The sequence below is a fragment of the Loxodonta africana genome, chromosome 7 (genome assembly GCF_030014295.1).
Source record: "Loxodonta africana isolate mLoxAfr1 chromosome 7, mLoxAfr1.hap2, whole genome shotgun sequence".
Classification (NCBI taxonomy): domain Eukaryota; kingdom Metazoa; phylum Chordata; class Mammalia; order Proboscidea; family Elephantidae; genus Loxodonta; species Loxodonta africana.
Genome location: NC_087348.1, coordinates 75,556,210 through 75,571,406, shown reverse-complemented (window position 1 = coordinate 75,571,406; position 15,197 = coordinate 75,556,210). Strand labels below are relative to the sequence as shown.

At 37.4% G+C, this 15,197-nt stretch overlaps 1 protein-coding gene across 1 annotated transcript; it reads right to left on the bottom strand.

The window, feature by feature from the left end:
* Positions 1-496: 496 nt before the first annotated feature.
* Positions 497-1,457, bottom strand: LOC100658576 (olfactory receptor 5p57-like). The gene has a single exon (XM_003412030.3). The coding sequence runs from the start codon at positions 1,433-1,435 to the stop codon at positions 497-499; it is 939 nt and encodes a 312-aa protein (XP_003412078.1). The 5' UTR covers positions 1,436-1,457.
* Positions 1,458-15,197: the final 13,740 nt, after the last annotated feature.

Here is a 15,197-nt window from a genome sequence, read left to right as displayed (position 1 = left end):
AGGAGCCCTGCTGGCCAGCAGGGATCAGGGATCACAGGGTAATAGAAAATTTTTCACCACCAGCATCACTGAGTTCAAACTTTAAAGTGTCTGTAGACCATGAAGACCATATTTTTGACATGAACATTGGGTAGCACACTACTCTATTCATTTCCCATTCAAAGAGTTTCAGATGTGTCCACAGATGTTAATTCCAAAGACTTCATTCAAAGAGGGCAAACTTTTTTGAAAATATTTGTACTTACAGATGCAGGTAATGGTGAGTGAAGAAAGGATAAAGCAAATAAGTCTTACTAAATATTCCTATCATAATGAATCCACACTTATTTTTGCAACTAAAAATTTCTTGAAAATGACACAATGAAATCTGTGATGCTAGAACACTATGAATATATAAGCTGAAATCTAATTAGTACATCGTCGTTTCTTCTGCAGGAGAGGTCCTCATTATACGTGGTTTATTACTAAAATCAGATTTTGTTCAACTCAGATTTGTTCAGGACCACCAGTGTGTTCTAGCCATCAGTTTCCTCATGGCCTCTTTAACGTCTTTATTCCTCAGACTATAAATAAGGGGGTTCAACATGGGTATCACCACCGTGTAGAACACAGACACCACCTTGTTCTGTTCAGTTGAATAACTGGACTGGGGCATCACGTAAATGAAAGTAATGGTTCCGAAGAACAGAGTGACAGCAGTGAGGTGGGAGGTGCAGGTGGAGAAGGCCTTGTGGCGCCCCTCGGTGGAACGCATCTTCAGGATGGTGATGAGGATGTAGATGTAGGAGACAGCTATGATAAACACTGTGACCACAATGATGGAGCCAGAAGAGATGGCTGGAATGATGTCAGAAGTAAAATCATGAGAACAAGAAAGCTTCAAAAGTGGTGAATAGTCACAGAAAAAGTGATTGACTTTATTTGGCCCACAGAAGGACAGACTTAATAAGCAGCCCGTAAATATCCAACCATTCATACACCCACCTAGGTAGGATGTCCCCAGTAAGAAAATACAGATTCTGGGGGACATGTGGGTGGAGTAGAGCAGGGGTGAGCAGATGGCCACATAGCGATCATAGGCCATGGAAGCCAGCAGGAAGGATTCTGTTGTCCCAAACGTGACCACAGAACAGAGTTGAGCTACACAGCCAGCAACAGGAAGAGAAGTTTCCTCCCTTAAGAAGCCCATGAGCATGACAGGAGTGACTGATGAGGAGTACCCAATGTCTACAAAGGCCAAATAGCAGAGAAAAAGGTACATTGGGGTATGAAGCTGAGGGCTACCTCTGATTAACATGATTATGCTGATGTTGCCTGTTACAGTGACAACATAGACTCCTAAAAACATAATAAACAAAATGACACAAACTGTAGGATCCTCTGTTAACCCCAAAATAATGAACTCTGTCACAGCTGTGTAGTTTCCAGTGGCCATCTATAGTGGTTGGTAATGACGCCCACTGAAAGCAAAACAAGTGGAGGTTAGAATAAAATAAATTTTATAATTTGGATACTTATTTTTCTATATATATACAATAAAAATCACAACATAGACAATTATGTTTAAATTTTTGGTTTCATAAAATGCTTTCACACACAATTTCTCATGTGAGTTGAGAATACATATGGTCATTGGTGTAAGACCAAGAATAGTCAGAAAAACATTATTTTTTTAACATAAAACACTGAACTTATATTTGCATCATGTCATCAGTTTTGGTCTTCCATGAGGAAAGATCTGTCACTTGAACATACCCCAGAGATGTCCATTAGATGATACAAGGAATCCAGTAACTGAATCTTCTTTGGCCAAAGACATTATTAAAGAGAGACAGAAATGTCACAATGAGTCAAAAAAAAGTCCATAGAAAAAAGCTTCTGTTCAAAAGGATGTCTGGGGTATCATTTTTTATATGAAAGAGGATGTGCAGTCATTATGAATCCTTATTTCAAAGCGGAAGTCAAAGGTGGAGTTGCATGCTAACCCAGAGAACAAAGAAGAGGTCAGTAACTCAGCCATGGGCTAGGTCTCCACACAAGGTCTCACAAGGAATGCACAGCCAAGATCCAAGAAGTGGCACGCTACAGGCTAAGATGCTCAAATTGTAACAAGCAAACAGAGGAAGATGGAGATTTGGAAGAGGAGAGACAATCATCTCAGGATCAAGATTTCTCATTCATGATGGAGAGTGAGGTCAGTTTAAGGGGAAGGGAGACTTGTAGGTCAGGTTACTCTTGGAAGTCTTGGGATGCTCCGCAGATGCTCGGAACTCTGCATGAGCTGGGGCTGCCAGCAGAGATCTCCACCTCTCCACTCCCACAGGTTTCCAGCCCAATCTGAACAGCCACTGTCTGAGAAAAATCACACCTGTAGGTCAGCTCCTGGAAAGCTCTTCCCCATACCAACTTGCCCAGTCCCATAGTTATTTCTAAAGCAATTGCCTCTCATGCCATCACCAAAATCCTAATTCCACCATGAATGATTTATTGTTATATAGAGAGAAATGAGGAATTAATGCATGTCTCTCAGGGCCTGTGTTAGGAATAATAATCCAAGAAGTTGCTGTTATTATATTATTATCATTTTACTGTTGAGAACAAAAAAGAATCAAAGACATAGATAACTGTCACAAATAACACAATCAGCAAGTAGCAGAAACAGGATTCAACTGATGGGAGAATATGTTAGATTGTGTTTTAAAACAATCATGAATGGGGAATAAACTGTGTATTATTTGTCCATTCAAATGTTTTACAAATAGGTACTGAATCCAAATTGCCAAGTTTAGCGAAACATAGGTCTCCAAGGTGAGTCCAGTCATGGCCTTCTCCATATGAAAGTTTCAACTTGATTGGGTAGACAGACATTCCTAAAAAGCCACATCTTTAGAACATATATGTAAAAAGCCATGAGTGGTTATCACAACCTAGGGATGGCTCAGAGAGACTACTTCCTTCATCCAGGATTTTGAGAATCAAGTTGGGTAGACAGACATTCCTAAAAAGCCACATCTTTAGGACATATATGTAACAAGCCGTGAGTGGTTATCACAACCTGGGGATGGCTCAGAGGGACTACTTCCTTCGTCCAGGATTTTGAGAATCAAGTTCAGAGAGTTTCAAGTTCCCCTGAAACAGTCCGCAGGAGTTCTTACTGAGCCCAGGAGTTTACAGGGTTCATTAATAAGCTGTGGAGTGTGGGACTGTGGACTTTAGGATTCTGTTTCCTTCCATAGCTACATTTGGACCTGGCTTCCAGGGTAGTTATTATTTCAGCATAAGAGCTTTCTTATGGATTCACAGGATTTCCAGTTTCAAAAGGCCCTCATAATATGCCAATCTATTTCTCTCATTTTACAAAGTTATGAGATCTGAAAAGTACGTAGTTTTAGGTCAAGCGGTTTTCAGTGAGTTAAGACAAAAACTCACATTCCTTTGCTTTAATTAAGTTTCTATGTAAATAAAACTCCTAAAAGGACAATTTTGCAATCCCTATAAAGAAGTGGGCACCAGATAATGGCAAGCCTGTGAGTCAGGTGATAAAGGGCCTTTTTCAGTGCCCAGAACCCTTGGAATTGATGTGCCTCTGTTTTCAGTTGAACAGTTATGGGTGCTTGGTAGGTGAGGAAATGGAGTTAGCTAGGATTGTCTTTTTGTAGAGCAAGAGAAAGTTATTTGAAGGTAGATATATGGTAGAAGGAGCCCTGGTGGTATAGAGATTAAGAACTCAGCTGCTGGAATCCACCAGCCTCTCCTTGGAATCCATATGAGACAGTTCTACTCTGTCCTATAGGGTCACTATGAGTCAGAATCGATCCAATGGCAATGGATTTGGGTATTTTGTCAGGTTTTGTGTGTGTGTGTGTGCGTGTGTTATTGTTATTTGTTTGTTTTGGATTGTTTTGGGTATGTGGTAAAAAGTAAAATAATTAGCCATTAAATTTAAGGTAGGCAAAAATGAAGATTTGCTGTACTTAGTCTCCTGGAGGGAATGAGCTGAAGAGATAGGAGCTGGCAGTGATTACAGTTTGGGATGCTTAAAATTGAGTGTCATGGATTGAATTGTATCCCCCCAAAATGTCAACTTGGCTAGGCCATGATTCCCAGTATTGTGTGATTGTCTGCCATTTTGTCATCTCATGTGATTTTTCTTTGTTGTAAATCCTATGTCTATGATGTTAATAAGGTGGGATTATTGGCAGTTATGTTAATGAGATAGGGCTCAATCCACAAGATTAGGTTGTATCTTAAGCCAGTATCTTCTGAGATTTAAAAGAGAGAAGTGAGCAGAGAGACAGTGGGACCTCATAACACTAAGAAAGAGGCACCAAGAGCATGGCTCAGCCTATGTATCTGGTGTCCCTGTGCTGGGAAGTTCCTCCACTGGGGAAGACTGATGACAAAAACCTTCCCCTGAGCCAACAAAGACCGGAAGTCTTCCCCTAAAGCTGGCATCCTGAATTCAGACTTCTAACCTCCTAGACTGTTGGAGAATAAATTTCTCTTTGTTAAAGCCATCCACTTGTGGTATTTCTGTTATAGTAGTACTAAATATCTAAGACATTGAGGTTATGAAGAGACTAATGTTATCGGCAGATGAGTATCTAAACTCTAAACACTGACAATGGGAGTGAATGGCTATAGTAGGAAAGAAGATAAAATCTTTGGAGGAGAGGTCAAGAAACTAAAAGGCCAAGAAGTTGGAAGGATCTTCTATGCAGAGATACTAAAACCATCAGGACTGTGATAGGAATGCTGTTTAAGGGAAAAAGAGAGTGAACCATTGCCAAAAAATTAGTAAATTTCCAAGGATGAGGGGACATGATTGCGAAGGAGGAGGAGATAGAAGAAGGTAAGAAGTATTGGTTGGTACTGTCTGGTGGTATAAAATCATTATAGGTATTGTAGTTAGGAAAGAGAATGGTTTATAAGTGGTAATAGAGAAGAGAGAAGATTCTACCCATCAGCAACCCCAAAGGTATGAATGGTAAGACAAAAAAATCATCACTTCAGGGGGTTCCAGAGAAAATATTGTCCTCAGATAAGAACAAAGAATCCATTGAAAAGGACAGTGCAAGGAATGTTCAAAAGAGATAGTGAAGACATTGGAGATGTTTTGGTAAATGTAAATTCCAAAGGACACAGGGAAAGGACTGCAGGAGTTAAACAGAGGTGAAAGCTAGACATCTGATTCAAGAGAAGGAGACTTGAAAACAACATTTCTTAGCTCTAGTTGAATGGGGATGACATTCCAAGAGAGAATAGAAAAGATCATACCCTAAGAATACTGGAAATATATTATTACGTCGTGGTTAATAGCTTAACGAGCAGAAGACAGAGTGAAGGATAATCCCAAAATTGGGGATGGAGGTGATGGGGAAATCACTCACATAACCTAGATTGATTAAACAGTTTTGAGGCAACCCCAGAATCCCACCAAGAGAGAAACCAATCATATTGGAGAATTAAACACCAAAAAGGATAATTTTTTTTTTTTTTTAAGGATTATTAGTAGTTAGAGTCAATGGTCAAAGTTCCTAGATAAAAAAAAAAAATCACATCCCAGTGGTAGTCATTTCTGCAATTGCTGCAGGGGAAATTTCATATAGACCCAAAATTGCCAATTGTAATCTTGGTTAATCTTTATAGGGTATACATCTTAGTTTTGACATACAGTCTGCCAAGACTTATCACTTCAACCTATACCTGCTATTTTATATGAGGTTGCATAAAATTGTGAGAATGGACCAGGAATCTCTTTTCCATAGCCCAGAGAATAATGTAAAATAAACTAAAGGATTTGAGTGCATGGGTTATGCAAATTATATCTTCACCAGTCCTTAACAGCAACTGTAGCAAATTGAGAGATGAAGGGTTGTTGTAAGAGACATGAAAATCTGATCACCCAGAGGGTGGGAGAGAATGGAACTTGACCAGAATAATCGCCTACTATGTGACTTTGGCTAAAATAGATCACGTCTCACAGTACAGGACAGGATAAAGATGAGCAGACCCTATCCAAAACATTTAAATTTAACATGGAAAAGTGAGAAAATTCTCAAAATGAGAAATTGGATTTTATATAGGACAGCAAGATTCTTGTGAAAATAAAAATAAAATATAGAATCTTTAGTCATAAATATGAGAAAATATCTGAGAATATGTTTTCAACCAGTATTTGTAGGGTCTGGTGACTATGAGAGAGCAGTGTTTAAGGGTAATTAAAAGTTAGGATTGTAACATAGATAGAAAGACCAATATGGAACAAAAACCAAAAACACCAAACCTGTAGCAGTCAAGTAAATTCTAACTCACAGCGACCCTATAAGATAGTGTAGAACTGCCTCACAGAATTTCCAAGGAGTGACTGGTGGATTAGAACTGCTGGCCTTTTGGCTAGTAGCTGAGCTCTTAACCACTGGGCAACCAGGGCTCCAATATGGAACAGGGGGTATGAAAAGATGGGGAATAATATGGTAAGGACTGTTCAAAAAAATGAGGTGGTGAATAGCATTCTACGTTAATTGGGTAAGGACATTGAGTGGTGAGGAGCAGAAGGCCCAGGAGTCTTAAAGTAGAAGAAGAAACATAAATACTTTAGCTTAGGCAAGAAATGACTTATGAGGGAAGTAGTATTATCTTCTATTTATTCTGTACTACTCCCGTGGTCAAATCTTAGATGTTCTGAGGATACATAAAATATCTGTTCAGTACGTGGAAGAAATTTCAAACAGTCAAAACTGTGCTCCTTTTGAATGGGCTGCCCTCAGAGTTAAAGAGCTTCTGCCTGAGAATTGGTGTGAACATTATAAAAGAGATTTGGGCATTGTTGGTCTGCCTGAGCTAATGAGGCTCTCTGACCTTTTACAATCAAATCACAGCTGATATTCTGGGATTATTGATTAACTCATTTTTATGGACTGAATTGTGTCCCCTAAAAATATGTGTCAACTTGTCTAGGTCATGATACCCATTATTGTGTGGTTGTCCATCATTTTGTGACATGGTGTGGTTATCCTACCTGTTGTAAATCGTAGCCTCTTTGATGTTAATGAGGCAAGCTTAGAGGCAGTTAGGTTAATAAGGCAGGGCTCAACCTACAGGAATAGGTCGTATCTTGAGTCAGTCTCTTTTGAGATATAAAAGAGAGGCTTGAGCAGAGAGGAGAGGGATCTTCTACAACGAAGGGTGAAGAATCACGAGCAGAGCGTGTGCTTTGGTCCTGGGGCCCCTGTGCTGAGAAACTTCTAGACCCAGGGGAAGAATGATAACAAGGAACTTCCCTCAATGCCAACAGAGAGAGAAATCCTCTCCCATTAGCTGGTGCCCTGAATTTGGACTTCTAGCCTACTGGACTGTGAGAGAATAAATTTCTGTTTGTTAGAACCACCCACCTGTGGTATTTAAGTTATAGCACCACTAGATAACTAAGACATCCATAATCTGTACATATAAAGAGAATGCTTTAAGTTTCTCTGCAGGATAGCTCTGGAGTCAGCAACCACTTTGCTTTTATGTATTTTAAATATGTAGTTGATGCTGTAATAGATTTAAGAAGGGAAGAGAAGACAAGTGATATAAAAATTAGTGGAGAAGAAAGAACGGAGCAAAAAGGACAGACTCTTCAGAGGGAGCGAAAAGAATAAGAAAAAAATTTCTATTCCACGTGTCAAAAGTTTGATCCCATATTTATCTTTGCTCTTCTGCTAGAGAATTAGAATCACTCAATGTTTTCCTATATCATTTAATATAAAGTTATTTACTCTTGGAAACTTCCCTTCTTTATCATTGTCAAAACTCCTCAACAATAGCAATCACAAGAATTCTCTTTCTTAAAGGTCAACCACTGGTTCTTTTTTTTTTTTAATGTCAGAGTAATTTATTTTCCCTTTAAGAATTCAGGAAACCTTGGTGGCCTAGTGGTTAAGTGCTACAGCTCCTAACCAAAGAGTCAGCAGTTCAAACCCACCAGGCGCTCCTTGGAAACTCTATGGGGCAGTTCTACTCTGTCCTATAATGTCACTATGAGTTGGAATCGACTTGATGGCAACAGGTTTGGTTTTTTGTTTTTGTTTTTAAGAATTCAGTGTCAAGCAGATTAAACTCACTCCACCTGCAGATGTGTGTATATACACATGCCCACAAGCAAGTATACATATAAATGCTCGGGCATCAGCAGCCATGTGAGCAGCCAGCCACGCTGTCAAGCTTTTACTCTGAACAGAAATGTTTGAATAATGTTATACGGGAATTAACTGAACAGTAGCATGCCATGTTTTGAACATGATACAATTACATGTCTGAACTCCAAAGTCTTAGCCTCTTTCTATTTGCACAGGACAGAGCTAGGAACTTTATTAAGTAGGCATAAGCCAAAAAGAAAAAAAAAAACAAACCAGTTGCCATAGAGTCAATTCAAACTCATAGGGACCCTACGGGACAGAGTAGCACTGACCCATAGGTTTTCTAAGGAGCACCTGGTGGATTTAAACCAGTGATCTTTTGGTTGGCAGCCAAAGTCTTAACCACTACGCCACCAGGGTTTCCTTAACGAGGCATAGACCATATTAACTAGGCATAGACATAGACTGAATGAACACTTAAAATTTTAAAGAATGTAGGTGTCTATATGCACAAATTCAGAGTTGGTTATGAGTGCCATTATGGCATAGAAGCAAAGTGTTTTGTAGAAGTGCCATGAGCCACACAGGCCTGGGATCAGATGCCAGCTTTGTCAGTGACTGTCTATGGGATCTTAGCCAAGTTACATAAACTACCCAACTCGTCATTTTACATATCTATATCTATCTATATTTATATAGATAGCTAGATAGATAGGTTCCTCACAGCGTTCTTATGTTGAATAAGGTGATGTACATAATGATACCAATCACTGCTCATAGAAATAAGTGGATTCTCCACAAATGATCATTTCCTTGAAATAACCAAACTTTATCCTCTAATATAAAAATGAAAACAAGTATACCTGTATCAAAAGAAGAAAAAAATTATTACCTGCAGATGTTTTTACCTCAACAATGAGAACAAATCCCAAAAAACCTGTCACCATAAAGCACAGCCATATTTATATGAGATTTGGGGTCTTTGGGGATATAATCCCTTGAGCACATTACTTGTTTGTGAGAATCCCACTGAAAATCCTTCAGGACAGAGAAAATTATAAGTACGCATGCTCATATAAATAAGTGATATCTAAAAACATCTATAAATTCTTGAGAATTCTGTTTATATTTAGTGTGCATTATAGAATATCTTATTAAAATTTTTGATAGATTACTAAAAACATTCTAACTATATTAGGACTTACAAAAATAAACAAGGATACAGTGTATTAGGCATAATTTTAATTCAAAACTAGAAATCTTTCTAGGAAAAAAAACCCAGTGCTTGCTTTTTATGTATATATTTCTAGAAGATAGCATTTTTTACTTTTTTTTATTGTAATAAGCATTTTTTACTTTTTTTTATTGTAATAAGTATAGAGGTAACAATATTTGCCAATCCACCTTTATTTTTTTACTAATTTTTTTTATTTTGAGAAACTGTAGATTCACATGAAGTTGTAAGAAATAATACAGATTCCATGTACCCTTTACTCAGTTTCGCCAATGGGAAACTTACAGAACTATAGTATAACATCAAACCAGTGTATTGACAGGGATACAGTCAAGATGTAGAACATTTCCATTACTACCAGGATCCCTCGTGTTAACCCTTTTATAGGCACGACCACTTCCCTCCTGTCCTTATCCACTCCTTAAACTCTGGCAACCCCGGTATGTTCTCTTTTTCTATAGTTTTGTCACTTCAAGAATATTATATAAATGGAAAAGCACAGTATATACCTATTGGGATAGGCTTCTTTCACTGAGCTTAATTCTCTGGAGATTGATCTATGTTGCTGTGTGTATCAATAGTTCATTCCTTTCTATTGCTGAGTATTAGCCCATGATATGAATGTACCACTGAGAGTTTACCCACCGACCTATTGAAGGACATCTGGTCATTTCCAGTTTGTGCTATTGCAAAGAAAGATGCTCTAATAGTTCATTTACAGGTTTTTGTGTGAACTTAAGTCTTCATTTTTCTGGTATAAATGTACAGGAGTGCAATTTCTGACTCATGTTACTTGCATAGTTAGTTTTATAAGAAACCGTCAAACTGTTTTTCAGAGTGACTGTACCACTTTACATTCTCACCAACGATGTACAAGTGATCCAGTTTTTCCACATCCTCACTCGTTTTTGTTTCATTGTTATTTTTTCAAGTTTATCCATTCTTATAAGTGTTTAGTGATGTCTCATTGTGCTTTTAATTTGCATTTCCCTGTCAGCTAAGGATGTTGAGCATCTTTTCATGAGCTTAATTGCCATCTGCATATCCTATCCACTGAAATGTCTCTTCATGGCTTTTGCCCATTATCTAACTGCTGTTTTTTTTTTTTTTCTTTACTGTTGAGTTTTGACTTATTAATACATTCTAGATTGCAGTCCTTTGTCAGATACATGATTTGGAAATATTTTCGCCCACTCTGTAGCTTGTCTTTTTATCCCTTTCACAGGATCTTTCATGGAGCAAAAAGTTTTAGTTTTGATGAAGTCTAATTTATCAAATTTTCTTTTTATAGGTCATGCTTTGGTATCAACTCTTTGCCTAGTGCTAGACCTGCATATTTTGTCTTTTTTTTCCTAAAAGTTTTATGCTTTCATGTTTTACATTTAACTCTGCGATCCATTTTGAGTTCCTTCCTGTATAAGGTATGAGATTTACATATAGATTCATTTATTTGCCATTGGACGTCCAATTACTCCAGCACCATTTGTTGAAAAGGCTCTTTCCTTCACTGAGTTGCTCTTACACCTTTGCCAAAAATTAGTGGGTATATTTGTGTGAGTCTATTTTTGGTTTCTTTAATCTGTTTCATTGATTTATGTGTCTGTCTCTCTGCCAATACCACACAGTCTTGATTCTTATAGCTGTATAATAAGTCTTGATATTAGGTAAACTGTTCCTCTCACTTTCTTCTTCTTTCTCCAAATAGTTTTACCTCTTCTAGTTCCTTTGTCTTTCCATGTAAACTTACATTAAACTTTTCTATTCTCCAAAAAAAGAAAAAGAATGCTGAAATTTTGACATGTTGCATTAAACTTGTATGTCAATTTGGAGACAAAGAACACCTTACTATGATGAGTCATCCAATTCATGAACCTGCTATGTCTCTTCATTTATTATTTCTTCTTTGCTTACATTCATCAACATCTAGTAGTTTCAGCCTGGAAGTCCTAGACATCTTTTGTTATATTTACACCTAATTATTTCATTCTTTTGAATAATTATAAATGTAATTGTATTTTAATTTTCATGTGCTCATTGCATTTTTTTCATTGCTAGTATACAATGCAATTGATTTTTATAGACTTACATTGTATCCTCTCACATGCATTCAAATGCCGGGGAATGAATAAAGAAGACCAAAGAAGAATTGATGCCTTTGAATTATTGTGTTGGCAAAGAATGTTAAATATTCCATGGACTGCCAGAAGAATGGACTAATCTGTCTTGGAAGATGTACAGCCAGAATGCTCCTTGATGCACGTGTGATGAGGCTTTGTCTCACATACTTTGGACACATTATAAGGAGGAACCAGTCCCTGGAGAAGAACATCATGCTTTGTAAAGTAGAGGGTCAGCAAAAGAGAGAAAGACCCTCACTGAGATGGATTTACACAGTGCCTACAACAATGGACTCAAAAGTAGAAATGATTGTAAGGACGGTGCAGAACAGGGCAGTGTTCCATTCTGTTGTGCACAGGGTCACTGTGAGTTGGAACTGACATGATGGCACCTCATAACAACAGCATAAAAAGATGGGCCTGACAAACATGGTCCCTGCACTCATGAAGCTTATATTCTACTGTTGGAGAACACAAAACAAAGCAAAACAAAAATATAACTATACAAAATGGACCAACTATAATGGAAATAATGAGAATGTTACTGAATTATGAAGAACATAACCAATGTCACTGAACAACTTGTACAGAAATTGTTGCATGGGAACCTAAACTCTGTGTAAACCTTTGCCGAAACCACAATAAAATATTATTTAAAAAAAAAAATACCCCTGCCACTATTACCCCTGGATGCATTGTTAACCCAGAACTGAAACCATTCCTGAGGCCCACTCTTAAGACAAAGATTAGACAGTACTACAAGACAAAAAAAATAATAATGTGAGGAATGTGCTTCTTAGTTGAATCTGGTACACAAGACCAAATGGGCAGCTCCTGTCCAAAAACAGGATGAGAAGGCAAGAAGGGACAAAAACTAGTCAAATGGACACAAGAAACCCATAGAAGAAAGGGAGAGTGTGCTTTCACATTGTGGGGATTGCAACTAATGTCACAAAATGATATGTGTATAAATGTTTGTATGATAAATTAGCTTGAATTCTAAACTTTCAGCTAAAGCACAATAAAAAAGAACAATAATAATACAACTATACACCCACATTTCCTAATGGTTAGTTAAGCAATTTGCATCAATCCTCCCATTGAGTACAACATGAATCTGGTTTAAATAAAAAAGAGAATTAACTGCTTGAAGACATCGGAGAACTAAAAAGGTAGTGAACTAGTATCAGGCCAAGATCTGAGCACACACAGAAATCCAGAAGGTTGAGCCTCATATTTAGAACTGCTTTTTCTCTAGGAATTTTTGAAGATTCTTTAAAAGAGGGGGCTGAACTGCTGCACCAAGGCTGAGTGACTGGACCTGCCCACCGGATAAGGTGGTGAAAAGTATCGTGACCTTAGATGAGTAAACAATAAAGAATCCACAGCTAACCTGCTCAGACATAACCAAATAAAACAAAAAGCAGGATGAAACAAATGGATCTACAATCAGTAAAACGAAGGAAATAACTACTGAATGTCCTGAAGACAGCAGACAATATCAAAACATATTTTTTAAAAAGAGCATAGGATGATACCAGCAGGTGTCCTAAATAAAACACAAAATGACTTTCCATCAGAAGAAAAGTCACTAGAACTACCTGACAGGAAATTCAGGTCTCTAATATTCAGACCTATCCAAGAGTTGAAGCAAAAAGCAGTCAAAAATGAGGAAAAAATAGACAAATTTATGGAAAAAGCAGACAAATTCATGGAAAATACAGACCAAAAAATGGAATAATTCAGGAAAGCAATACAGGAGCAAAATGCCAACATAGATTCACAACTAGAAATCATACAAAAACAACACTTAGAAATCCAAAAGACAAACAACAAGATTTCACAAATAGTGTCATAGAAGGGCTGAGGACCGGCTTTGAAATGATGGAAGACAGCATCAGTGAAACTGAAGACAAATACTAGGATCCAACTCTGTTTAAGGAAAAGTCAGAAAAAAAGAACCAAGAGAAATGAAGAAACCCTGAGAATTATGTGGGAAACAATCAAAAACAAAAATCTGTGAGTGATTGGAATTCCAGAACAGGGGCAGAAAATGGAAAACACAGAGAGGATCATTGAAGAACTGCTAACAGAAAACTTCCCTAATATCATGAATGATGAAAAGCTGACCATCCAGGAAACTCAACGAACCCCATGTAGGATAGACTCCAAAAGAAAATCACCAAGGCATATCATATTCACACTCACTAAAACCAAAGACAAAGAAAAAAATCCTGAGAGCACCTCGGGAAAAACAAAAAGTCACATTCACAGGAGAAACAATAAGACTAAAAAAAAAAACTCTGATTATTCAGCAGAAACCATGCAGGTAAGAAGGCAATGGAATGACATATACAAAACCTTGAAAGAAAAAATTGCCAGCCAACAATAATGTATCTTGCAAAACTCTTGTTCAAATTTGATGGTGAAATTAGGACATTTGAAAATAAACAGAAATTGGTCGAATATGTAAAAAACAAACCCAACTTACAAGAATTATTAAAAGGAGTCCCTCGATCTGAGAATAAACATCAGACCACAGCCTGAAGGTAGAATGAAAGATTGTACCAGCCATATACCAATCTAGGAAATGAACTCTCAAGCACTATCCAAAATCAAAAGAATTGCAACAGGGAACCAGATAGGTTAATCTGTAAAGGACAACATCATCAGAACGATAAAAGAGGGAATAAATCGTGTAGGTATAGAATTTTCTAATGGGGAGGAAGGCAAGGTGATACCAAGTAATAATAATAATAGACTTGTTTAAACCTAGGAAGATAAGGGTAAATCTCAAGGTAACCACAAAGAAAGTGAACAAACCTACTCATCAAAATAAAGAAGAAAAACATAAAGTCTCAATTAAAAAAAAAAACTACAAAAACAGAAGAAATCCACACACAAAAGGAACTCAGAACAGAATAGTAAGAGGAACAAAGAAAATGTCAGCACCACAAAAAAAGCACTACAAAATGACAGCAATAAACTCCCACCTATCTATGATTACTCTGAATGTAAATGGCCTAAATGCACCCATAAAGAGACAGAAAGCGAGAGAATGGATTAAAAAACAGGATCCGTCAGTATGCTATCTACAAGAGACACACCTTAGAAGCAAAGGACATAAATTTATTAAAAATCAAAGGTTGGAAAAAGACATATCAAGCAAGTAACTACCAAAAAACATCAGGAGTGGCAATACTAATCTCAGATAAAATAGGCTTTAAAACAAAATCAACCATAAAAGACAAAGAAGGGGACTACATAATAATTAAAAGGATGATCCATCATGAAGGCTTAACCATAACGACAGAACATCTAGAAAGAAACTCAGCAAAAATAAAGAACTAAAGGGCACAATCAACTAGCTTGATCTCATAGACATATATAGAACACTCCACTCAGTAGCTGCAAAGTACACATTCTTTCTTTTTTTTAATTTTTATTGTGCTTTAAGTGAAAGTTTACAAATCAAGTAGACTCTCATACAAAAATTTATAAACACCTTGCTATATACTCCTAATTGCTCTCCCCCTAATGAGACAGCACACTTCTTCCCTCCACTTCCTCTTTTCCTGTCCATTTGGCCAGCTTCTAACCCCCTCTACCCTCTCATCTCCCCTTCAGACAGAAGATACCAACATAGTCTCATGTGTCTATTTGCACCAAAAAGCTTATTCTTTACCAATATCATTGTCTATCCCATAGTCCAGTCCAATCCCT